This window comes from Crotalus tigris, unplaced genomic scaffold (assembly GCF_016545835.1).
Source record: "Crotalus tigris isolate CLP2741 ecotype Arizona unplaced genomic scaffold, ASM1654583v1 scf7180000017999.2816498, whole genome shotgun sequence".
NCBI classification, from domain to species: Eukaryota; Metazoa; Chordata; class Lepidosauria; order Squamata; family Viperidae; genus Crotalus; species Crotalus tigris.
The window spans coordinates 1,187,674-1,213,514 of NW_024096765.1; the positions used below are offsets into that span (position 1 = coordinate 1,187,674).

The 25,841-nt window shown below is 43.6% G+C and overlaps 1 protein-coding gene across 2 annotated transcripts in view; it reads left to right on the forward strand.

Moving 5' to 3' along the window:
• Window positions 1-2,046: 2,046 nt before the first annotated feature.
• TAF4 (TATA-box binding protein associated factor 4) overlaps window positions 2,047-25,841 on the forward strand; it is an 88,192-nt gene continuing 64,397 nt past the window's right edge. For both annotated transcript variants that reach the window (XM_039346504.1, XM_039346505.1), the window contains exons 1-2: window positions 2,047-2,464; window positions 4,470-5,546. In XM_039346504.1, the coding sequence (XP_039202438.1) occupies window positions 2,086-2,464; window positions 4,470-5,546 (1,456 nt within the window). In that variant the 5' untranslated portion in view covers window positions 2,047-2,085. The remainder of the gene's footprint in view (window positions 2,465-4,469; window positions 5,547-25,841) is intronic.

The window sequence follows — 25,841 nt, forward strand, 5'->3', positions numbered from 1 at the left end:
CTAGACCTTTACAACGCTGTGCAGTGTCACGGACAGCAAATCTTGATCTTATTAATACTTTTTAAGAATAAAACAAGGAAACTCCATCCTTTTGTCTTAGCAATGGGACTCATTTGAGTTCTTCAAGAGTTTAATATTCCATAAATTAAAAAAAAATCCGCTTTGCACTGATTTTTAAAGTAAAACATCAATTTAAACAGATGTTTACTTCCCTTCTAATTTGACCAATTTAAAAGCCTCACTAGAAGCATAAATTATAAAGTATTGCCACCCAATATGAGTCCTCAGGATGAGGCGGGTTAAAAGACAGTAATAATAAAGGGCAAAAGAAACATAAGGTATCTCTGCAAGGGTGATAGTGATTATAAAATCCAAAATGTTTTTCAATTTCATTCTTATAAAACAGAAAAGGGGGATGGAATACAAAGGGTCTGCTGAATGATCTATTATTCAATTGATCTGACATGGTGAAGTATTGATTTTGCGTTCTTGTCTGGAGAAGGGAGGAGACAGCAAGGACCAGAATAAACAATTTTAGAACATAACCTAATCTTTTTTTTTTTAAAGCATGTTTTTGCAGATGGTTTTATTCAAGAAAAGGGATCCCTAAAAAAATCAGGTTGGCACTAGCAGAAAAAGGCTACATGCAAGAAGCTGAGGAAGTCAAAGTAAACAATTTCAGAGGGGGAAAAAAAAATTATAGGCAGAAAGAGATGGGCCCTCCCTTCCTTTTGGCTGATACTTCTCAGGACGTCTGCTCTGGCTTCTCCCTAAAATAAAACCTATAAACAGCTGTATCTTATCTTTGCACCACGGAATCTATTTTTGACTGCCTGTGACAGAGAAGGTAGGAAGACATGGCTGCGATACGCATTTTCAGCTGCTCGCAACTAGTCCCTAAAGTGTGCAAGTATGTAGATGCCATAAATAAAAAAGGCGGTTGGACGCGTAAGTGATGCTTGACGGAAAAGAAGGAAGTAGCCGAGCGCTTGAAAAAGAAAGGCGGGAGAGGACGCTGTTTTGACACCCGCAGCTCCGTCGAAACGGCAGCAGCTTTTCCTTTATGGGGAACAGAAAAGGGACTGTTTTGGAGGTGACAAGGCAGAGCCATAGTGTCAAGGGGTAGGGGAGCAAGGGGGATTCGGAGTGCGCGGGCCATTGTCCAGCAAAACCGGCCAGCCAAACTTTGGCACAAGTGTGGAGGCGAGGCGGAGGAAAGCCTGGCTTAGCTGTCCGCCAATGCGGAGGCGCGCTCAGGCCGGACTCAAGGGCGCGGCAACAGCCTGACCCACGTCCCGAGGTCGGTCAGCGAGGAAGACACGGGTCTTTTTCGGCGAGGCTCGGCTGGACACGAACGGGCGGCGGGGAACGCCCGCTAACTCGACACGGCGGGACGCGGCCGGCCTTGTCCGTGCACCAGGCAGGCCCCACGCCAGCCTCCCCGTCCAGAGAGGCCGGGTTGTTTTCATAAGCTGGCACACGTGCGGGGCATCCTTCAGGCTCCAGCCGGCCAGGGAGCCCCAGGCGCGCTGGCAAGAGGCGCCTCAGCCGCTGCCGCGGAGCATGCAGCCATTTTGGGCTTCGCCAGACAAAGGACGACAGCGACCGTCGCGGCCAGCCCCGAGGCGTCGGCGGCCGCAACCCGTAGCACCGCCTCCACTTCCCCTCATCGTCTCCTCGGCCAGCACCGGGCGCGCGCGGCCAGCCCGACTTTCGGCGGCCAGCCCCTCTCGCTAGGCCGCAGCCGGGCCCTTGGCGCCCGTTCCCTGTCTGAGCGCTCGCAGCCATTTGCCTCAGTATTTATAGCCGGTCGCCGGCCAATCAGGAACCGACGGAATCCCTCTCGGGCCGCTGAGGTGACGCCTCGACGCTCCCCCTCCCCAGCCCGCTCGCGCGGAGTTTTCGTCGCGCATGCTCCGTGGCGGAGGCCGAGGCGGGAGGGGAGACCAGCGTATGTGTAAAATGAGTGAGTGAGGTGGGGGGGAGAGCAGGAGGAGGGCGGAGGAGGAGGAGGGCAGAGGGAGGAGTGAAAGGGGGGGGCGGCGGGCGGGAGGGAGCCGCTCGCCAGGAACCCTCCGAAAAAAGATGGCGGCGGGCTCGGATCTGCTGGATGAGGTTTTCCTAAACGCTGAGGTGGATGAGAAGGTGGTGAGCGACCTGGTAGGCTCCCTGGAGTCTCAGCTGGCGGCCTCGGGCCATCACCACCCGCACCACAAGGCGCAGGAGCCCCTCAGGGTCGCCGGGGGGCTGCTGGGGAACCATGTTGTGAGCAGCGGCAGCAGCAGCAGCAACAGCCCTAGCCCTAGCCCAGGAGGAGGAGGAGGAGGAGGAGGAGTAGGAGGCAATGCTAATGTCCAAACAGAGAACCCCGGCAGCCGCACCACCGGCAGCAGCACCAGCAGCACCGCCGCCGCCGCCGCCGCCGCCAAGATGGGACTCAGTGGCCCGGAGATCACCAAGCCAGGTAACCTGGCGAGGCAAGCCGGGGCGCGGGGGGGTTGCCTCCTCCTCTTCTTCCTCTTCTTCTTCTTGCCCTTCTCTCTCAGGAACGGGGGCCTCCCCCCTCCCGGGCTGGCTCCCTTTCTTTCTCCCCTGCCCCCCCCTCCCCTGATGGGGGCAGCAACTGGAGGGTGCCAGGGGGTGGCATGGAGTTGGGGAAGGGGAGGCGGCAAAGAGAGAGAGGCCTTCCTCAAATGCCAACCCCCTCCCTCCCTCCCCAACACCCTATTTTTGGCCGGGACGGTTCTCCCTCCTGCCTCTGCTGCACCTAGAGCCAGGAGCAGATGGGGGTGGGGGTGGGGGGGGTGAGTGTTGTGGTCAGGGAGTGCGTGTGTGGGTCCTGTAGGGGACGAAGAACCCGCTTCCTTTGCTGGGGTTCCCCTCCTCTGCTCTTAATTCTGTCATCTCTCTGTCTCCCGAGAGCAGGAGTGTTTTGGGGGGCTCCTGAGGACGAGGAAGGAAGAGACCTTACCTTTGGACTTCTGTGCCACCTTTCTCCCGCGTTCCTGGAGTCTGGAATCAGAAATGGTGCTCCCTGCCCTCCTTATCCATTTCGATATTCCCTGGCTGTCTTGGATTCTTTGCCCTCCCTGCCTGAAGTGCATTGGGGAGGGGGGGGGGGTGAGAGAAGCAATGTTATTAATCACAGCAGCAGCAGCAGCAGCTTCCCTTGGGAAGAGGAAGTGATGGGGGGACCTGAGGATCAGGAACCCCTTTTATAGAGATCTCTTTGCAAATACGGCACCGCTTAACTGCTCCTCCTCTGTGGTTGTAGGGGTTATGCCCCCGAACCTTTTGCTTTTCTTGAAATAATATGCCAGGCTGGGCTATGCAGAGAGTCACAGCACAACCTCTACTGCCTGTGGGACTGGAAGAATGACAGTCCATCTGTAAATATTTTCCCCCTTGTAAAAAGACGGTGCACGCTGAAGGAGTATGCTAACTCCAGGGTCCTGCCTTTCTGTACATGCAAAGACGGCCTTTTAAAGAAAGCAAAGGCAATGCTGATCCATTTACCCCAGCACAATTCCAATTCTATTCCTATGTATATAATCCCCCCCCCCTTTCCAGTTGCTCGAATATTACAAGGACGCTGTTGCTTGTCATGATACCAGGTTAATGAAAGGGGTGGGGTTTCAGAGAAATAACCTTCCCTTAGTCCTGATTTTTGTGACCCTGTGTTTCTGACTACAGTCCTTCTATTTGTGTTTACTAAATGCAGAGCCTGCGGAGACAGGGCTGATTTAAGTGACACTGGCAGGTTTTGGTAGGGATATTTGCTTTCTGGGGACATCAGGGGAAAAAAAAATCCCTCCCTTTCTGCTTGTATTTGTTTTCCTCTGAAAGCAGGGCAGTAGAACAGCAGGATTTAATGATTTTAAGAGAGAGGATGACGTCCCCTAAACTACCTTGCAATCTTTTCACTTATGTCACTTCTCTACTACTTCAGCCTCACTTTTTTCCACGTTGCTTTATTAGTCAAGAAATGCAATGGTTTTTGGATTTTTGTTCAGAAGATAAGGAGATGAAACAGAGGGGTTAGAGACCATGGGGTTTTCCTTTTTTTTACTTTTTCCTGTCTCTCTCCCCCCCCTAATTTTTCACCAATCTGATACAATTGCATGAGCAGACTTGCAGTAAAATGTCATTTAATGTGAAGTTATAAACATTGAAAGGGGGGGGGGGGAACTTGAAAACTTAGTTTTTTGCTGCATGTCAATGCAATTTGTATTTGTTTGTGTGACTACTTAGTTGTTAATGGAAGAGCATTATAACCATCAGTAGAGAGGGAACAGTAGCTAACTCTTAACTGTTATAAGATTTTTTTTTTCCTTTTGCAGTAGTTGTTTCAGTACTGTGGATGGATTGACACACAGACAGTATAGTTCGTGCTGGACTTATTGAGCCTTAGAATCTTTTGTTTTCTTTCTCACCTTTTATATTGTAATTAAACTTTTTTTTATTTGCAGGAACTGGTGGAGTACAAGGGAGTGTTATCAATCATAATGCCAGGTCCCAGGGCTCTACGTTGGATGGGACCACTACAACTAGCAGCAGCACCACTACAACTGTCCAAGGTGGCTCTGAAGCTGCTATTACCCCAGGGACCCTCAATCAGGGCAAATCAGTGGTAATCAGTACCATGGCAACAGCTTTATCTACCAGGAATGGTAAAATTGGGACCACTGCAGTGCAGACTTTGAATGGAAGTAACGTGGTGATGAATTCCCATGCTTCTTTCTCCGCCACTCCTGTAACAGCAAATCCTACTGTGGTCCCTGCTGTTGCCCCTCTCGTTAACAATGGACCTGGAAATATTGGAAAAGTCAACACCGTTAATGCTGTCTTGCCATCTGCTTCAAGTACTGTCATCCAGACTTCTTTCCTTGGCGCTGGAGTGTCCTCTGCCTCTTCACCTTCACCTACAGTGATCTCTTCACAACAGCCCCCCAATATGGGGGCTGGGGGGCCAACAGTAGCATTGGTAAGGCCGCCCATTCACGCGGCAGGACCCTCATTGGCTGCCGCCACCCAAAATGGGAGCAGTACTGTGATCAATTCAACCATCAACGTGGGAGGTTTCCCGACTGCAGCTGTTGCAGCTGCCACGGTTGGTTCAGGGGTGTCTCTCCAGACCTCTCTCGTGAACAGCCAGCCAGGCTCTGGGGTATCAGCTGCTGCACCCACCACACAGGTCATCAAAGCAGAGTCTCCTAAAACTATTGTGCAAGCAGTCACCCAACAGCAAACTCTGGCTGCAGCTGGCCAGCCTAGTACTACAGGGGGTAACATGATCATTGGGCAAACTATGCAAGCTGGCCTGCCCAACGTAGCTCCTAATCCTGGTGGAGTACCTCCTGCACCTCCAGGGACTCCCACAGGTCTGGCTAAGGGTGCTGCCAATACAGTGGCACAGAGCCTGCCCAGGACTGCAACTGCAACCACCGGTGGAATCAGAGCAACTTTGACTCCCACTGTTTTAGCACCTCGTCTGCCTCAGCCTTCTCAGAATCCAACAAATATTCAGAACTTTCAATTGCCACCAGGTAAGAAAAGACTGGAGAGACATTCCTGTTTTACTCTAGACTTGCATCGGGATCTCTTGCTTAAATAAAAGGGTTTGGGAAGTCTGCGTAAAAGCACGGTCGGACAGCCTGTGTGATGGGATGTCTTTGGGGCTGCATTTTGTCCTGCAGTTGTTGTTTGTGAAATAGATAGTATGGATAGCCCTCGACTTACGACCGCAGTTGAGCCCAGAATTTATGCTGCTAAGTGAGAAATTTGCTAAGTGAGTTTTAACCCAATTTTGTGACTTTTCTTGCCACGTTAGGTGAATCACTGCAGTTGTTAAATTAGTAACACAGTTGTTAAGTGAATCTGGCTTCCCCATTGACTTTTGCTGGTCAGAAGGTCGCAAAAGAGGATCACGTGGTCATAAGTCACTTTTTTCAGTGCTGATGTAATTTGGAATGGTTACTAAATAAAACTTGTTGTAAGTCGAGGACTACCTGTAGTACAAGAACTAATGAGAGGTCTTGTGTTGATTTGACAGCATTTTGAATTGGACTCTGTTTTTAGATTATTTTTGAAGAAAAGAGACTAGGTTCTGAGCTTTTCTCCAGTATCTTTGGTCTGTTGATTTCTCTAGATGTGTAAGCATGCATGAAGACTAGAAGTGCAAGTTTGTTAAGAAGTGAAAACTGAGATTGTTCAGGTTCTAACAGTACCTATCAGCTCCACAACTGTAAATCATATTGATGTGTTTTTTTTTTCAAAGAGGCATATGACATCTACAGAATTTAGGGTTTCATGTGCACATTGGCTTAAATCTTTTAAGCTAACGCATGGCATGATAGATTTTTCCATGCGTGATCAAAGTAGCAAACCTAGTATAAAATGAAATGTTATGTTAATATATTCAGGGAAGATGAGCTGTCCTAGGATATGTCTAGTCTTCATACTTCTCTGTTTTAGCTTGCTGCTGTTGCCACAGAAGCAGCAGAGAGCAAGTACAATTTGCTACTCTTGAAAAATTTCTGTCAGTTGAAAATTATCAGGGACTATATGACATGTCTACAGTAACATTCCAATTACAGTCTGTCCTCACCTCACCTCATTTTGTGTAATGCTGTGTAGCACATGCAGTCGCTAAGATCATGTTTGAAGACCAGATAACATAGGCAGGAGTTTCTGGGTCTAAACCTAATTGGATTGCATGAATTTCATTGCTTCCATTTGATGACAAAGGCAATCTAAACTTCATATTTAGTAACTGAGATTTTTTAAATGTTCTTATTGAATGTTACATAGACAACTTTCTCACATTTTGAGAAATATCTTTGGAATTCTAGAAAAATGATGGCAAGGATCTTGCTTTCCCAGATCCTTAGACCACTTAGTTTTAACTTAGTTTGAGTGTCTGTGGAATAGTTGAGCGTAAGATGTTTTATTTGCCAGGCGTATGTTTTAATGTGCTTCTTTGAAGGGCTTTAAATAGCAAAAATAGTATTTGTCTTGATCTATACTCTGTCTATCTTGATCTATGCTTAGACTGATAGGCATACTATATAAGAAATTAAGGATTCTACATTGCTTTTCTGATAATCTCCGAGTACTTTGCAAATTGTAACAAGTTACCTAGCTAGCTTTTTACACATTCAGAAAGCTTTGGACACTTCCATTGTTAAAATCTTCCTGCACCGCGTGTTGCCTATTGAAATACAAAATGATGCTCCAGTGAGTTTGGTCTTCTTGAAGAAACAGTCACGAAAATGACAGTTACAAAGGACCACTAGTACCCTTTTTGTAAAATGAAAGATTTTTTTTCCCCATTTAAAAAGTTGCTAGCTTTCAAACATGTGCCTTAAAGGTGACCCAGTGGGTGGTTTACTCTCTAGAACAGAGGTCCCCAACCCCTGTTAGGAACTGGACTGCACAGCTGGAGGTGAGCAGTGAGTGAGCAAAGGTGAGCAGTGAGTAAGCGAAATGCGCATGCGCAGGAACTAGGTTGTGCGCTTCTCCTTCCTTGCCCCCCCCTCCTCCGTCCATGGAAAAATTATTTCTACGAAATCGGACCTTGATGTCAAAAAGGTTGGGACCGCTGGTATAGAATATTTGGATTTGTGATCATGGCAAAATACCAAAACTTCCTTAAGAGGAAAATTAAAGTCTTTACCAGAACTTTGTTGTACTCACTTCAGTAAACATGCAGAGAATTGGGTAAGTTGCATCTCTTGTACTGCAAAAGGCACAGTGTCATAGCAGAAATGTTTTTGTGTGCTCCTTTTGCACATGAAGGCCATCAGCTTCATTGCTTAAATATTATATTTAATCAGCACTTTGTGAAAAATGCCCAATGTGACACATGTGGTTTAGGTTTGTAAAAGAATAACACAAAAGTATAAAAACTAGTAGAAAATTGCAATATCAGGGATAAAAACCAGATAATTTCAAACATGCCAGTGCTTTTTAATAACTTACTGGATCTGGATAGCCCTCAGCTCCGAACAAGAGCCACACCCTCCAATTTGGGGAGGGTCTAGAGTGCAATATTAGAGCGCCTGATTCTGTCTTAAGTGGATATAGTTGAAAGAAATTGTAACAATGTCAGATTGAGGGATATTTGGGGTACAGTACAGAGGAATAGACTTTTGTGTTTTGGCACCTGAAAAGAAATATCATTTAGGAAAAACTGAAAACAGTTATTCTCAGTGACACCTGCACAAGAACCTTAGTGAGATGGAGGGTGTATAGCAGTTTAGCAAGCTTAAATTCTTAACTGAAATTTTTCTTGTAGGCCTCCTCACTGAGCTAATATGCATATTATAGTGAAGACATCAATTGCGATCGAGTTTTATAATGTGAAGTGCCTCCACTATGGAATTAGGAAAATCCGGATGAGGAGGGGAGCGTGATGCAGATTGCAGAATGTTGTTCTGCTCTTTTGCGTACAGGTAGTACACAGTTCTCGACTTATGACCACAACTGAGCCAAAGCGAGACATTTGTTAAGTGAGTTTTGCCCCATTTTACGACCTTTCTTGCCACAGTTGTTAAGCAAATTGCAGTTATTAAGTTAGTACAGAGGTAGGCAACCTTGGCTCTTTTATGACTCGTGGACTTCAACTCCCAGAATTCCTGAGCCAGCGATGCTGGCTCAGGAATTCTGGGAGTTGAAGTCCACGAGTCATAAAAGAGCCAAGGTTGCCTACCCCTGAGTTAGTAACATGATTGTGAAGTGAATCTGGCTTCCTCATTAACTTTGCTTGTCAGAAGGTCACACAAGGTGATCACAGGACTCTGGGATGCATCATAAATAGGAGTCAGTTGCCAAGAGTCCGAATTTTGATCACGTGACCCCAGGGATGCTGCAACAGTCAGAAGTGTGAAAAATGGTCATAAGTCACTTTTTTCAGTGTCACTGAATGAACGGTTGTAAGTTGAGGACTGCCTGTAGTTTAATAGATGGGCTATACAACTTAATCTGACCAAGACAAACTGCATCCTCACAAGTTGGAGTCAAAGCCTTCCTGCCCCAAATGGTGCAAGTACTTAGAAATGACGAAGAGATGAGGAAGAACGTTACTGAGAATCGCCAGGGTTCAAAATAAGACTCAAGATTTACTCAACCCTGGACATTTATTGGGATTTTTTAAAAAAATGTGACTGTGATTGGAGCTTCCTACCTCCCTCCTTTCCAAATTACTGCTAGCTGACTCTCTGTAATTAGGGCAGAATGCTGCAGTTAAATTGCTCAGTAGGTCTCCTTACCATATGTGTGATGGGTCTATAGCCAAACGTTTACCTCAGTGCCATTTTCCTACGTTATTATTGGTTTATAAGACCCTAAACAGTTTATGGCTAGGCTATCTAGACTGTATTCACTCACAGCACTAATGTGGCTTGTTCAGTCTAACTTTATATACGTTGTGCACAGGCAGTCTTGGTGGTTTAATCACCATGGTTTACATTTTTAATATGTTCTGTGCCTGTGGTAAATTGCGGCTTGTTGAACCATAGCTAAACAAACGAGTGTGAACTAGGTTACTATCTAGTTAGATTGTAACATTCTGTGGCAGATGTTTTGCTTATTATGCAGTGATTTACTTGAGTTTGTTTAACATGCGGAGGAAGACAGTCTTTTTTGTGATGTTTCTGTGGAATTATCCTCCTTTGGAGAGTAAGTAGGTTTCCAGAATAATACCCCATCAACAATAAAATATGTATTTTTTTAGCCTGAGACACTTGACTATATCATACCAGATTCCCTAAGTAATTTATTTAACTCAATTTACTGTTGATGCCACCAATTTTAAACTGATTCTGTGTGCAATCATATGATTTAATTTTTTGATGGGATTTTATTGCATTTATTGCATTTTAATGTATTACATAACTATCTTGATTTTATTTTTATTTATTTATTTATTGAATTTGTTTGCTGCCCATCTTGTAATGAAATGATTCTGTTGTAATCTAAGATATAGGATAAATCTAAAATGCAAATAAAATGCCACTGAAAGTACTTAATTGAATAAAAAAGGACATAATTTTTAATCTATCTATCTATCTATCTATCTATCTATCTATCTATCTATCTATCTATCTATCTATCTATCTATCTATCTACCTACCTACCTACCTACCTACCTACCTACCTACCTACCTACCTACCTACCTACCTACCTACCCATCTACCAACAATTTCATTAAAAAATTCTGCTCACCTTGTCCTACTTTGCCCAGGTTCATTCTCAAAATATTTTTGACATGAATATTCTTCACCTTAAAACAAAACAGTGAAAGATAATGGGCTGATGGAAGCAGCTGATAATATCTTGGAAATGATTAATGGTGAATTTTGCTTTTGGTGGGATCCAGCTGATCTTTTGTCTTTTGATATCTTTTCTCATAGCATGGAGGTTAGGTGAGTTGTTTTAAACAGTTTGCATTTCATTTGTTAGATTTTGGCATTGGCTTGTTTTCCTCTCTTTCTGTGACATCCTTTATTTTGGAGGATGTGAACTAATGTGTTTGGGGCTGCCGGGCTGCCTTGCATGAAGTGTATATAATTCTGCCGTTGGTAGGAAGTAAGTTGGTGATTCTTTAAGTTTTGGTAAATTTATTTATTTATTTATTTATTTATTTATGAGACTTATATACCGCTTTAAGTGCAAGCACTCTCTAAGCGGTGTACACCAGTAAGCAATGTATATATCTATTTACATTGCCCCCAACAATCTGGGTCCTCATTTTACCTACCCCGGAAGGATGGAAGGCTGAGTCAACCTTGAGCCGGTGAGATTTGAACCGCTGACCTGCTAAACACAGTCAGCTAAAGTGGCCTGCAGTACTGCACTCTAACTGCTGCGCCACCTCAGCGCAAAGCTGCAGGATATTTGAGGGCAGTAAATGAAACTGTAAATCTCAGGATTTGTTGTCTTAATGTCTCAGTTGCAGAGAGCATGTTCATACATTTGCACACAGCAGCATTCTAGTTCCTTTTCCAGAAAAATGCCTAATCCCACTACTTTGGGATCTGTGATTAAGTATCCTTGTATATCTTCATTCTGTTTTGAGAGTACAATAGGTTTAGGGACTTTAGCTCATTAATTCAACTACTGACAGTTGTGTGCTCTCCAATTTCTTCTTAGGCATCTTTATAGTAAAAGTCCTGAAGGATTGGGCTCTGAAGCATTAGAATACAGTTAGTCCTCGTTTTACGCTTACAATTGAGCCCAATATTTCTGTTGCTAAGTGAGACAGTTAATAGAGTTTTGCCCCATTTTACGAACTTTCTTGCCACAGCTGTTAAATGAATCACTGTAGTTGTTAAATTAGTAACATAGTTGTCAAGGCAATCTGGCTTCCCCATTGACTTTTCTTGTCAGAAGGTTGCAAAAGATGATTACGTGATCCTGGGACACTGAAACTGTCATAAATACATGTCAATTGCCAAGTGGCTGAATTTTGGTCACGTGACCACAGGGGTGCTGCAATGGTCATAAATGTGAAAAATGGTCATGTCCTTTTTTTCAATACCATTGAAACTTCAAACGGTCACTAAATGAACTGTTAAGTCGAGGACTACCTGTACTTTATTCAGAGATAGTGATGTTAATAGAATGCTGCTGAGTCTCAAAGAAAATTGTTTGTTAGTTTACCTGGTTCACCTTTTGGTTTTACTACTGATCTTAGGTGTTTATTCCATTTATTAATATTTCATAAAAGTAGGGTTTGAAACATTCAATCATTTAGCCTTTATTCCTTACAATTACCTGGTGTTTTTCAATGCTGCCATTCTCCAGCCTAATTTAAATATAATGATGCACATGGAAAGAAACGAAGCCCTGTGGCTGACTTCATAGTTATATTAGGTCTTCAGTTTCATGTGCAGTGTTCACCCATGGATGAATTTATGAATTTCTATTTGGACCATAGATTTCTCTTGTGTTAAAACTCTTATGTATGAGTGAAAATGGGCTTAAATGACATGTTAGTGTGGAATGATGGAGAACGTCAGGAGAACATGGTTGCCTAATGTCATTTGTACAAAAGTAGTCTTACATATCTTCCCTAATGCCTGAAAGTGGTTTGTTTGGTTGAGGTTTAGTTTATTATATAAACCTTTAGATTACACTTCATAATGCCTTGGTAAGGCCACACTTGGAATACTGTATCCAGTTTTGATTGCCATGATACAAAAAAGATGTTGAGCCTCTAGAACAGGCATATTAAACTGCCGGCCTGCGGGCAGATGCGTCATGCCAAAACCGCACCCACCCCATTGCTGGCAATGGGGAAAAAGTTTGCGTGATGTCATGTGACATCGCGAGTTTGACATGCCTGCTCTAGAAAGAGTGCAGAGAAGAGCAACAGAGATGATTAGGGGGCTAGAGCAGAGGTCCCCAACCCTTTGAGCACCAGGGACTGGTTCCGTGGAGAAAGGTTTTTCCACGGACCGGAAAGTGCGTGGTTTTGTGTGCTGCCTGCATCCTGTGCTTGTTTGTGCGGACCGGTTGCTGGCATGCCGCAGCCTGGTACTGGTCCATGGACCGGAGATTGCGGACCCCTGGGCTAGAGGCTACAACAAATGAAGAACGGTTGCTGGTTTAATGAAAAGAAGAACTAGCGGTGATATAGTAGTAGTGTTCCAATATCTGCCACAAACAATAGGGGTTAACCTATTCTCCAAAACACCTGAAGGCAGGACAAGAAGCAATGGATGGAAGCTTATCAAGGAGAGAAGCAACCTAGAAATAAGGAGAAATTTCTTGACAGAACAATTAATTAGTGGTACAACTTGCCTCTGGAAGTTTTTATGGGTACTCCATCACTGGAGGTTTTTAAGAAGCGATTGGACAGCCATTTGTCTGAAATAGTATAGGGTTTCCTGCTTGAGCAGGGGGTTGGTCTAGAAGACCTCCAAAGTCCCTTCCAACTATGTTATTCTGTTAACCCCAGTTATTGTGGTTAGCAATAGCATAAGTGAATTCAACTATACTTGGCTTAATAAAAAATAATGATTAAGTGATTCCTGTCTTGGGCAGACGGTTGGACTGGAAGACCTCTGAGATCTTCGTAATTCCAGATTTTTAAAATTGTAAGTACATTGTGGTATTGTGCAGTAAGTAAACTATCACTGCAATTGTGTGCATTCATTTCTGCTTTTATTTTTTTTTTACCTTCCCTTTCTTCTGTTCTGTGCTCTTTCTGTTCCTAACATTTCATTCAGGAGCTTCTTGTTCAACTGTATTTTTTTCTTAAATATTTTTGTAAAGCATGACATTAGTTAAATGTTCCTAACTATGAGTATATTTTTAACATATAGGTTAAAAAGGGAAAACTTTTCTTCCTTTTAAAAGGAAAAGTTTGTTACTAAAACCTCCTATCTTATTACCTTGTTTATTTTTATTTTCTGCTGTCAAGTCAAGCTCTCCAAAAAGATTAGATGCCTGGTCTCATAAACTTCTAATTGTCTAGTGGTTGACAAGTCAGAAAAAGTTTGGTTTCCAAAAACATGAATGACTCCTAGATATTGCAAATATCTCTTGGTTCTAAACAAAGGATGATTGTGAATATTCCATCTTTGGGGAGAAAAATAAAAGAACTGTCAGTTATTGCGACAGTTCCCAACCTGAGACATGCAAGGTGCAGACTTTTCATTAGATCATGCATAGATTTTGACAGCTCCACCTTTCTGCTTGTTGTCACTAACCCATTATCAAACCAAAACTCCCAAGATTTTTTTAAATTCTCAAGATGGCAAGGAAAGATATATATGAGACCAGAGGAACTGGGGTACATATTCTCTGTTTTGTTACAATCAAGAACTTGTGATAGTTTTATGTAGGTGTTATTGTGTCATGAACAAGGTTTTAAAAGGTCAACCCTTTTTGTGTTTATGTGGTTTTTTATTTTGCAGTGTGGTTATTTTTATATACTCACTGCAGTTCTGGTATTTTCCTGATAAATTAAATAAACACTTTCCTATGTTACTGATGGCTTATATTGTACTCTCCTTTTTATCTTAAGCAAAGAAGGCCTAAGAATGTTCAAAAAAGGATAGGCAGCTATAGAGTATGAAATAGTTCCTCAGTTTGACATTTAAGTCTAGAGAGGATTTAGTGTTACCTATTATTTCTTGGTTGCGGTACTTTACACAAACCAACACCATCAGGTTAAATATTGTCTCCCATTTTCTTTTAGATATCATTTTTATTAAAATGTTTTAAAAAGAAAATTAAAAATAAATATAAAGTAATATAAAGTAAGAAAAAGAAAAGTATCAAAATCAAAGAGAAAGCTAAAAGTGCAAGAACAGTTAGAACAATTAATCAGTGGAACAACCTGCCTCCAGAAATTGTGGGTACTCCAATACTGGAGGTTTTTAAGAAGAGACTGGATAGCCATTTGTCTGAAATGGTATAGGGTTTCCTGCTTGAGCAGGGGGTTGGACTAGAACAGCGGTTCTCAACCTATGGGTCGCGACCCCATTTGGGGTCGATCGACCATTTTTCGGGGGTCGCCAAAGAAGGCGATCCGCCATTTTCTCCCCTCAGAGGGCGCCGCCGCGCATGCGCGCCACGCATGGGGCAGCACCGCGCATGCGCAGAACGTTTGTGTGACGGGGGTCGCCGTCACACAAATGTTGAGAACCACTGGACTAGAAGACCTTCAAGGTCTCTTCCAACTCTGTTATTTTGGTAAAGGGGGGGGGGAAAGAAAAAATAGAAAAGAAAGAAAAAAAGATGCAAAGAAATCCCTTCCCATCTTCTTTTTAGCAATTACATAATTATAAATTTACCTCTTACGGTATAGTTACATAAGTTTCTTCTATCTATAATCTACCCGGTCTAATCATCAAAACCATAAATCATAAGTTTATTTTTTTCTATTTATGCAAAAAGTCTATGAGGGGTTTCCTCTTAGCAGCAAATGTAAATATTTTCTCTGATGAAAGAAGACAATTTGCTATCTCAGAAAGTTCCATCATCTTCGCCAATCACTCCTTCATTGTGGGTAGGGCTGAATCTTCCTATCTTTGTGCCTCTAATAATCTCTCTGCAATTATCATGTACAAAAGTAAAGTTCTATAACTTTTTGCAACTGTTTGTCCATCAATCCAAAAGAAAAACTGCTAGTTTTGATTGTATATTAAACTTTAAAATTCTCTGAATCAGTGCATTTATTTGTACCCTGAATTTTCTTGCCTTTCTACACATCCACAAAACATGTTAAAATAGCCTGCCCCGTTCTTCATATTTCCAATGTAAATTTGAAGCGCCTTTATAAATTCTAGTCTAGACAATTTCTCTGGTGACATATACAAATATGTATACATGTCTACAAATGGTACATCATTTTATAAATATTCTCTTTAAGATTTTTAACATAATTTCAGTCCTTTCAGCCACATATTTTCCCATTGTTCCATTTGTATATCATAACCAAAATGTTTAGCCCACTTTGCCATAATAGTTTCACTTGTTCTTCTGTTTCAAATTTTAATAGAAGTTTATACACTTTAGCAATTACATGTTCTTATTCACGATTCAGATGCAGTCTTACAAACACAAAACCATAAATTCTTTGCCTACTTTAAAACCTAATAATTGTAAATTAGAGAATTATTGACAATTACATCCCTGTGCCACTAGTTTTCCTCTTGTTTTTATTTTACATTCCTTGACAAAATTCTAGTATCTCACAATAAGTTAGCCATAAAGGTGTTTTCGGGCACAACTTGGGTTTATATCTATTCTATATTCTCAACATGGCATGTCTAACATAATGATTTTTAAAATGTATATTAACTTTGATTGTGCCACCCAAATCTCAGGTCATGTCCTTCTAACTCCCAAAGCTTTCTATTTCTAACCAACACCCATCCTTTCATTTGAACAAAACAGTAAGTTGTAGAATATAATTTCAAATCAGGGAAATCCAACCCTTCTTTTTCCTTTGCATCATGCAATGCCTTATATTTAACTTAAAACACAAGCTTTCTCCCACCACACAAATTTAGATCTATCCTTTTGCCACTGTTGCAATGGTGCATCAGTTGTCAAAACAGGTATTGTTTGAAAAAAAAATAATATTCTAGGCAAGTTACAGAATGCCATGTAATTTCTCCCATCTTAACATATCTTTTTAAACATCATTCTATGTCTTAACATAGTCATTTTGAAATTCATATTTGTCACAGTGGTACCGAGATACCTGCAACTCCATTTAATGAGAGAATTTCTCTTTCTCCCTTTTCTTTTCCCTTTCCTGAATGGTTGATTACCAAGGGACAACATTCTTTAATATATTAGAATCTGCGTGGAAGCAAATACAGCAATCCATAAAAGGTGCCTTAAAAGTCTTCCTGTTCCCATCTCTTGATTGCAGGAACCCTGTTTCATATTAGTGACAGAGGGAAATGAGAATTTATAGGTTAAGAGTAGCCTGCCTCTAATTTAATTAGGGTTAGGCAGAAAATACTCTGAGGTCAGATTAATATCATCCAGGTATTGTAGTTATTGCTGGACAAATGATTTCTTTCTGCAGGTAGCTCTCTGATAGATTTCCTTTTACATCAAGACACAAATAAAAAAATAGTATTATGGATAGCAGAAAGTTTCTTAAAACTATACTGAAAGATTTGTTTTGGAATACAATTCATTGATATCCAGAACAACTGGATATAGTTCATTTTTTTAAAAAAAAGTGTATCATATTGGGTTTCAGATTATTCTGGCAATGCATATTATTGTCTTGGAAAGAGGGCACAATAAACTGTCAGATCAAATAGAACACTTCCATTCAGATAAACAGTGATTTCTCACTGCTTAACACTAAAAAAAATTATCTTGGTCAAGTGATAAAACGTGAGCAGAACTTCTTTGAATCCTACTTATCTTCTTTGAGAGCCAACGCAGGCGGTTTTAAGAAGTGTATTTGCTTTTACAGCAGCGTCTATTGATATTTCAAATCATCCTTTCCCCCAAGAACTGGAGGGGGGAAAAAGAGAAGAATTAGCCTAGTACAGACTCATCAGGTGTATGACCCTAACAGAGTAGTTTAGCAATGGAATCATTGACTCAAAGGGACTAATTTCTTTTTAGTGGACATGGTCAAGTGGAGGCTACACAGATGTCAGTCTGGGATGCTTTAGTTTGCATTCATGGACTAAATGCGAGACACGGCCCCATAGCTGACATGGTCCCTTTCAACCTTGATTCTGTGTGAGCTTTTTGTAAAAAAATATTCCAACAGCGACTGCTAATTTGTCCAGTTTAGTTGTAGTTTTTAAACCCAGGTATTATGTTTACTGTATTAAGTTATGGTTTATTTTATTTATGTGTATCAAACCTTTGTTATTTTTTTTACAAATAACTCAAGGCGACAAACATATCCAACATACCTTCCTCCTCCTATTTTCTTCACAACAGCAACCCTGTGAGGTGGGTTGGTCTGAGAGAGAGTGATGGGCCCAAAGTCATCCAGATGGCTTTCAGACCTAAGGTGGGACTTGAACTCCCAATTTCCTGCACTTTCTAGCCTGGTGCTTTAACCAGTAGGCCAATAGCTGCTGCATTTACGTGTTACACCTGGAGTAAGACACTAGGGCTTGCTTTAGCAAATTATGATTAAAATAAGCTATGAGTTAGAGTGAGATGACCCAGCCAGTAACTGATTCTGCAATGTATGCCTACATCCATAGCTGTGTGTCTAATAATAATGATAATAATAATAATAATGATAATAATAATAATAATAATGGGTTTGAATGGCTCCTCTCCAAATCTAGCTCTATTACTTCGTCACACTGGTTGTCTTGTGAGATAGCATTTTATGTAACATGCACAGATGTTTGGTAACCAAAGCAATGCTGTGCTTTTGTAAATAAGCTATACTTTTGAGAAATGTTAGACATATTTACTCTTAAGATGTTACATACTACACGCATGTTTGGGCTTCTGCATGCTCCAAAGCACCTTTTGCAAATCAAATATGAAGTGCTATATAGTCTTAATATGAAGTATGGAGCAGCCAGCCAGTATAACACAGTGTTAAGTTGTTGCACCAGTATCTCAAGAGACTCGGAATCAAGTTTACTTCAGCCATGGAAGCTGAATGAATTAAACATTCCTTGCTGACAAAACTGGACCAAAGAGCACTATATGAGCCACTGAGAGGTCCAGAATGAAAGGAGGGATAGATTTCGAAGAAATAAAATAACTATAAAAACAGGCTGAATTGTTTGTTAACATGCATTATTAAAGTTAGTTAGATTTTGTAAAGTTGTATACATGCACTTAACTACACTAGTAATAGTAATAGTAGTAAAGTTGGAAGGGACCTTGGAGGTCATCTAGTCCAACCCCCTGCTCAGGCAGGAAACCCTACACCATTTCGGACAAATGGCTGTCTAGTCTCTTCTTAAAAACTTCCAGTGTTGGAGCATTTACTGCTTCTGGAGGCAGGCTATTCCACTGATTAATTGTTCTCACTGTCAGGAAGTTTCTCCTTAGTTCTAGGTTGCTTCTCTCCTTGATTAGTTTCCACCCATTGCTTCTTGTCCTGCCTTCAGGTGTTTTGGAAAATAGCTTAATTCCCTCTTCTTTATGGCAGCCCCTGAGATATTGGAATACTGCTATCATGTCCCCCCTTGTCCTTCTCTTCGTTAAACTAGACATACCCAAATCTAGCAACCGTTCCTTATATGTTTTAGCCTCCAGTCCCCTAATCATCTTTGTTGCTCTTCTCTGTACTCTTTCTAGAGTGTCAACATCTTTTTTACATCGTGGTGACCAAAACGATGTAATCATAAATGATATTCTCTGGAAAACCCTATAAAAAGGAAATTGAGGTCTTAACACTGTTTCTAGAGACCAGGGCATGTGTAAAATTACAGATCTATTAGCTTAGATTTCCCTGAATAAACAGTTGAAAATTCAGAGAATGTCTTTCATATCATTTGTATATTGAGTTTTCCAGTGTTGTGTTTCTCAACCTTGGCCGTTTGAAGATGTGTGGGCTTCGATTCCCAGAATTCCCCAGACAACTATGCTATGCTGTCTGGGAAATTCTGGGAATTGAAGTCTACACACCTTCAAACGGCCAAGATTGAGAAATACTGAATTATTCTACTAAACTTCTTTGACAAGTTTCAATTGTGTTTTCAGAGAAATTGAATTTGGAGTGGGTGTCCCAATTACCAGTGTAACATTCATTCTTGCAGAAAACTGCTCAAATGCTGGGTATCTAAAAACAAGGCTTAAGTGTCATTACAGTAGTGACCAGCAATAGGGACAAAGAAAATTGACGTATCCAATGGAGACACCTTCAATCATTGCAGCTTTTAAATCTTCCTGCTCTTATATTTTCTTTTTAAATGCCAGAGATGGACCTTGTTTCAGCGTGCAGGCTTCTTAGAATTGTACCTTAATGAAAGGGTGGCCATTTGAGTTTTTGTCAAATGCTATTTGAAAATTATTTGCTAATAATGTGTCCTTACAATCAGTTTCTGAACATTCCGCTTCTGTTTTAATCTGTGGCTTCAAAGTGGATCCCAAATAGGAAGGAGAGCCAGGTAGAATAATGACCTCTTGAAAAAGGGAATTTTCTACTTCTATAAGAATACAAAGAGCTTTCATTTTATCCTCGATATCTCTACTCCCTCATACACAGGTAGTCCTCGACTTATGAACACAACTGAGCCTAAAATTTCTGTTGCCTAAGTGAGATATTTGTTAAGTGAGTTTTGCCCCATTTTACGACCTTTCTCACCACAGTCGTTAAGTGAATCACTGCAGTTGTTAAATTAGTAACATGGTTGTTAAGTGACTCTGGCTTCTCCCTTGTCTTTGCTTGTCAAAAGGTCACAAAAGGTGATCACATGACCCCAGGACACTGCAAGCGTCATAAAAAATATGTTGCCAAGCTTCCAAATGTTGAACACATGACTGTGAAAAGTGGTCATAAGTCACTTCAGTGCTGTTGTAACTTCGAACAGTCACTAAATGAACTATTGTAAGTTGAGGACTATCTGTATATGAACTGGTTTCAAGTGGATTCAGTATAGCAGGTGTAACACGGACAATCTTCTCTAGAGCACTTCAGTTGTATTAGAAGAGCAGATTGTTTGTCTTGTGTACTTGATGCTTGACCCTTAAGATAATAAATGGAGCTAAAGGCTACCAGGACCGTGTTCATTTGCAGTGTTTCATAAAACTCTCCACCACAACTGCCCATACTTCACAGAGATGGTTCTCCACTATTCTTAAAAAAATTATTTAAAGCACTGTGCCTTTAAATATGCTAGAGAAATAAAATGAAAAAATACCTCTTCCAGTGTCTCCCCCTCCCCAATAGAAACTCACACTGTGAAGAAATATCTATATAGAGATGGGGGGGAGGGAAGGCCAATAATGTCCCTGAGACATTGGTGGGTTCATTCATTGCACTTAAGTTACATTTTGGGGTATTTCAATTTGGATTAAAGTGCTATACGGGTAATCCTCGACTTAAACTGTTCATTTAGTGACCGTTCGAAGTTACAACGGCACTGGAAAAAAGTGACTTCTGACCATTTTTTGCACACTTATGACCGTTTTAGCATCTCCATGGTCACACGATTTACATTCGGATGTATTTATAACAGTCGCAATGACCCGAGGTCATGCGATTGTCTTTTTTGCGATCTTGGACAAACAAAGTCAATTGTGAAGCCGGATTCACTTAACAACTGTATCACCAATTTTAACACCTGCAATTTTAACAAATGCGGGCAAAAAGGTCGTAAAACGGGGCAAAACTCAATTGTGGTCATAAATTGAGGACTACCTATAGAAACCTGCCTTTTTTGAGTTGCTAGCTGTTGTTGGCTTGTTATGCAAACTCAGCCAATTGTAGTCGGTTGAATTAAAATATACTTAAGTACAGGTAGTGCTCGGTCACAATTGGGACTAGAATTTCCATTGTTAAGGAATGGAAAATTTCACTGCTAGGTGAAAATTTTAATGTATAAATGAATTAATCAGATTAATCACCACTCTGGCAACTGCATTCTCACAACATGCTAAATGTTAGCATTAACATTGGTTGTTGTTAGTTGCGAAGTCGTGTCCGACCCATCGCGACCCCATGGACAATGTTCCTCCAGGCCTTCCTGTCCTCTACCATCTTCTGGAGTCCATTTAAGCTCACACCTACTGCTTCAGTGACTCCATCCAGCCACCTCATTCTCTGTCGTTCCCTTCTTCTATTGCCCTCCATCTTTCCCAGCATCAGGCTCTTCTCCGGTGAGTCCTTCCTTCTCATTAGGTGACCAAAGTACTTGAGTTTCAACTTCAGGATCTGACCTTCTAAAGAGCAGTCAGGGTTGATCTCCTCTAGGACTGACCGGTTGTATCGCTTTGCAGTCCAGGGGACTCGCAGGAGTCTTCTCCAGCACCATAGTTCAAAGGCCTCCATTCTTTGGCTTTCAGCCTTTCTTATGGTCCAACTTTCACAGCCATACATTGCAACTGGGAAAACCATGGCCTTGACTATACACACTTTTGTTCGCAGGGTGGATGTCTCTGCTTTTTATATGCTGTCTATATTTGCCATTTTTTTTCTGTTTGGCTCATCATATTGTGTGAACCAGCCTTTCTCCAGCAGGATGACTGTAGAGTCCAAATGGATGGTTCTATGACGGCCTTCCTGCCTGGCAGACTGGGTAAAAACTTCGGCCACACCCCTTCCTTTGGGCGTGACCCCAGTTTTGACTCAGTCTCGAAGCCTGGTACAAGTGCGAGAGGCAGCTCTCAGAAACAAACGAATTTAAACTCAAAAAAAAAAAAAAAAAAGGAATCCCCTCTTCTTCCCTTGACAAGAGAAACTTCCCGGCAGCGATTAGAACAGGATCGGCGGACTCGTGAGTGGGGCTAGCCGGGGAGGCTCGGAACGGGCCGGATCGCTCGCTTTCTTCCGGCCCGCCGAGCAGCTGTTCGGCGCGGGGGGGGGTTTTTCACCGGGTTGCGCATAGCCCTCCGGGCCCTCCCAACAGCTGAGCAGCCTGGCCGAGGGAGCTGAGCGCCACGGCGCGAAACAGCTGAGCCGCGCGGGAAGCGGCAAACCAGGTCGCCGCTCGGCTGCGATCAGCTGAGCGGCGCGATAAACAGCGCGGCAAGAGCAAAGCCGGCGCTGAATTCCCCTATACCCAGAGGAAAGGCGCAGCCCCTCATGACTAGAGGAGTCTTCCTGATTGCAAAAATCAGGATCCGCCATTACTCTTGAACCTCGTGGATTCCCGGGCTTCCATTGGGAGGCGTGGCTTCTTCCCCATTCACCATTTTGGAACTTGATCTTCCCGCCGTTTCCCCTTGGGGGCGGGGCCTTCACCCGGACTCCATTTTCCGGCAAACAAAGGGCTTTTTCCCTTGCAAGGATCTGAGGTTACCCAAGGAAACTGAGACAGAGGAAGGAAGAGGGAAAGTAAAATAACCGTTTCCTATCGTGGTCTGTTGCCACAGCCACAGACTGGGGGAGAGAGAGAGACATATGAACTGCACCTTGTCTGGACTAGGTGAGGAGGTGAGGAGGAACATTCTTCCCTAACTGTTCCCATAGTGGCCTTTAGTCACTGCCTTGCAGGATCTTCGGTCCAAAGAATCCTGTCTGTCCGGCCATTGTTTGTATAGGCAGAGGAGGGCACAGTCCCAAGCATCTGCCTCTGATCTGCGTACCTCATTCCCCCATCCCAGGCATTTCCTACTCGGGGTGTCTGGCACAATGGCAGACAATGTCTCGTATTCAGTCACACAGGTCCCTCAATTGTCCCCCCCACAACAGCAGCGAAAACGCAGATCCTCTGAATCAGAGGTGGGGGGGAAGAAGAAAGCTAAAACAAAGCACCTTACTCAGAAGGGACAGTCTAAAACGGCTGAGCGAGAGGCTCTGAGGAGACATTTGGCTTTAGAAAGACAAATTAGCAGGGCACAGAGATCCAATGCCAATGGGACAAATTTGGTTTCCCCTGTCCCAGTGGCGACCAGCACAGAACCTACTGCCGAGGAAGTGCTCAAGACTTGGTCTCCTCCTGGGGAAACTGAACAGTTAGATTCCTCCAATCCCTCCTCACCAGCTTCTTCTCCCTCACCCGACCACACTCCAGCGCCTCACCCCAGCGACAAAGCGCAGGAGAACATATGGTCGGCACGATTTCAGGCATTCATGCAGGATGCATTCTCCCAATTCATGGCCTCCAAAGGGCAAGTGGCCTTTCACACACCCCGTAAGGGACGAGCTAGGCCACCCCCTACCAACATCTCTGAATCTTCCTCTCAACTAGGAGAGGGTGACTCAGTAGATCTTGACATGTCAGACATGCCCCTATCGGAGGACGAGGAAACCGCACCTGAGCAGGAGACGAGCTCTGGCCTCTTTAACCCAGCGCTCCTAAAATCACTCCTGATTAAGGCAGTTTCCACAGTCAGCCTAACATCAGTACAGGATGAGAGGCCATCGACTAGCAAGGAGGCCAACCCTCTGTTTGCCAAAAAGGTCCCACAGGACAAGTACATTCCATGTGCGGAGGTCTTCATGACCACGCTGGAGGAACAATGGTCCTCACTTGCAAGCCCACCGGCACCTAACAGCGCGGAAAGAAAGCTTTTCAACCTATCTCCCTCCTTCTCTAACATGTTAGAGGTTCCCACTGTAGATAACCCCTTGATCTCATTATTCTCTACCTCCGCGATTCCAGGAGACATGGCGGAGGTCTTGAAACCTGAGGAGAAGAAATTTGAACACTCCTTCCGGCGTTCCCACATGGCTGCAGCCTGGGCGGCCAGAGCAGCCACCTCATCATCATTCTTCGCGAGGGCCTGCATCATGTGGCTGAGGGAACTGCAGGGCACGGTGCCTCCAGACCAGGTCAGAGTACACCAGACATTGGCCAAACTCCTCGCGGCCTCTCAGTTCATGTCTGACGCTTCACTGTACGCAACAAAGTATGCGGCAAGATCCATTGCGGCCACAGTGGCCTCGCGTAGGCTACTGTGGCTCAAAAACTGGAAGACAGACCTGAGGTCCAAATGGCGTCTCTCGACGTCCAAATACAGTGGAGAGGCCCTATTTGGTTCCATTCTGGATCCACATGTCAGCGAAGGCAGAGACAAGAAAAAAATCCTAGTACATCCATCAAAGAAGTTAGACAGGAGAGGCAGTCAGGACTTCCGGAGGCAGGGCTCCCGCCCAGGAAGCCCCTGGGAATGGAGGCAGCCCTTTCGATCAGGGCAATCCTGGGACTGGCCCAGAGGCTCACGATCCTTCTACCCGAGACAGGATCGAACCCAGGATCGCCAAAGCCCGGGAGCCAGGGGCCAGTTCCAGTCCAGACGCCCATATAGAGGAGCGGGAGGCAGATCCTTTAAGCGTACCAAGTGACGCCAAACAGGACACACCCATCGGGGGTCGGTTAGGAAATTTCACCGAGGTCTGGGAACAGACCACGACCGACGCCTGGGTCCTGGAAACGATCAGGCATGGCCTGACCTTAGACTTCTGTTCTCCCCCTCCAAACCGGTTCATCAGATGTCCCATCTCCAGAAGAGCACACAAGACAAGGCTGATAACTTCGGCCATAGATCACCTCCTGTCAATTCAAGCAATAGAGAAGGTACCAAAGGAAGAGGAAGGAAGAGGATTTTATTCTATCCTCTTCGTTATCCCAAAGACATCAGGAGGGTGGAGAGCAATCTTGGACCTGAAGGGCCTGAACTATTTCATAAAGTACAGGAGGTTCAAGATGCACTCCTTAAAGTCCATACTAGCCAGCGTCAGGGAAGACGATCTACTATCCTCAATAGATCTCACAGAGGCGTACCTACACATCCCCATCCACCCCAGCTACCGGAAATTCCTCAGATTTACCTACGCGGGGCGACATTACCAATACAGGGCATTACCCTTCGGACTGTCGTCAGCACCAAGGGTATTCACAAAGATCTTAGCTGTACTAGCGGCCCATCTCAGGTTGATTCCGGTTCGCGTCCAGTTTTATCTGGACGACATCTTGATTCAGTCCAGACCTCGGGAACAAGCAAGGACAGACCTCAAGACCACAATCCGAACCCTACAGGGGCACGGATTCTCGGTCAATCTAAACAAGAGCCACCTCATTCCCTCAAGGAGACTGCAACACCTGGGCGCGGTGATAGACACGTCACAGTGCAGGGTATTCCTTTCCCAGGAGCGACTGATCAACATATCCAAGCTAATCCACCAAATTCAAGAGATCAGGAGAGTGCCCTTGCTACAACTCTCGAAGCTCCTGGGAAAGATGATATCTTGCATGGGCATCATCCCATGGGCAAGGCTCCACTCGAGGGAGTTGCAGTGGTTCCTCCTACCCTACCAGAGGAGGAACCTCAGCACCTCCAACAGGAGTGTGCTGGTACCAGCACAGGTGATGAAATCACTAAAATGGTGGCTATCCCCCATGACACTCAAGGGGAGCATATTCAGGGAACCGAACAGGGTCACGCTCACGACAGATGCGAGCCTGTTCGGATGGGGAGCCCATCTGGGGACCCAGATAGCACAGGGCCAGTGGGGTCAGAAGGACCTGTCACACAGCATCAACTGGCTAGAGCTCCGGGCCATACACCTGGCCCTCCGTCATTTCTCACACCTAGTAACGAGGAGACACGTCCTCGTGCTTACAGACAATGTAGCAGCCAAGGCACATGTAAACAAGGAGGGAGGAACGAGATCAGTGGAACTAATGAAAGAAGCATTGGCTCTGGCTCGGTGGGCAGAAGCCAATGTGAGTTCCATCAGAGCGGAACACATCTCAGGGGAAAC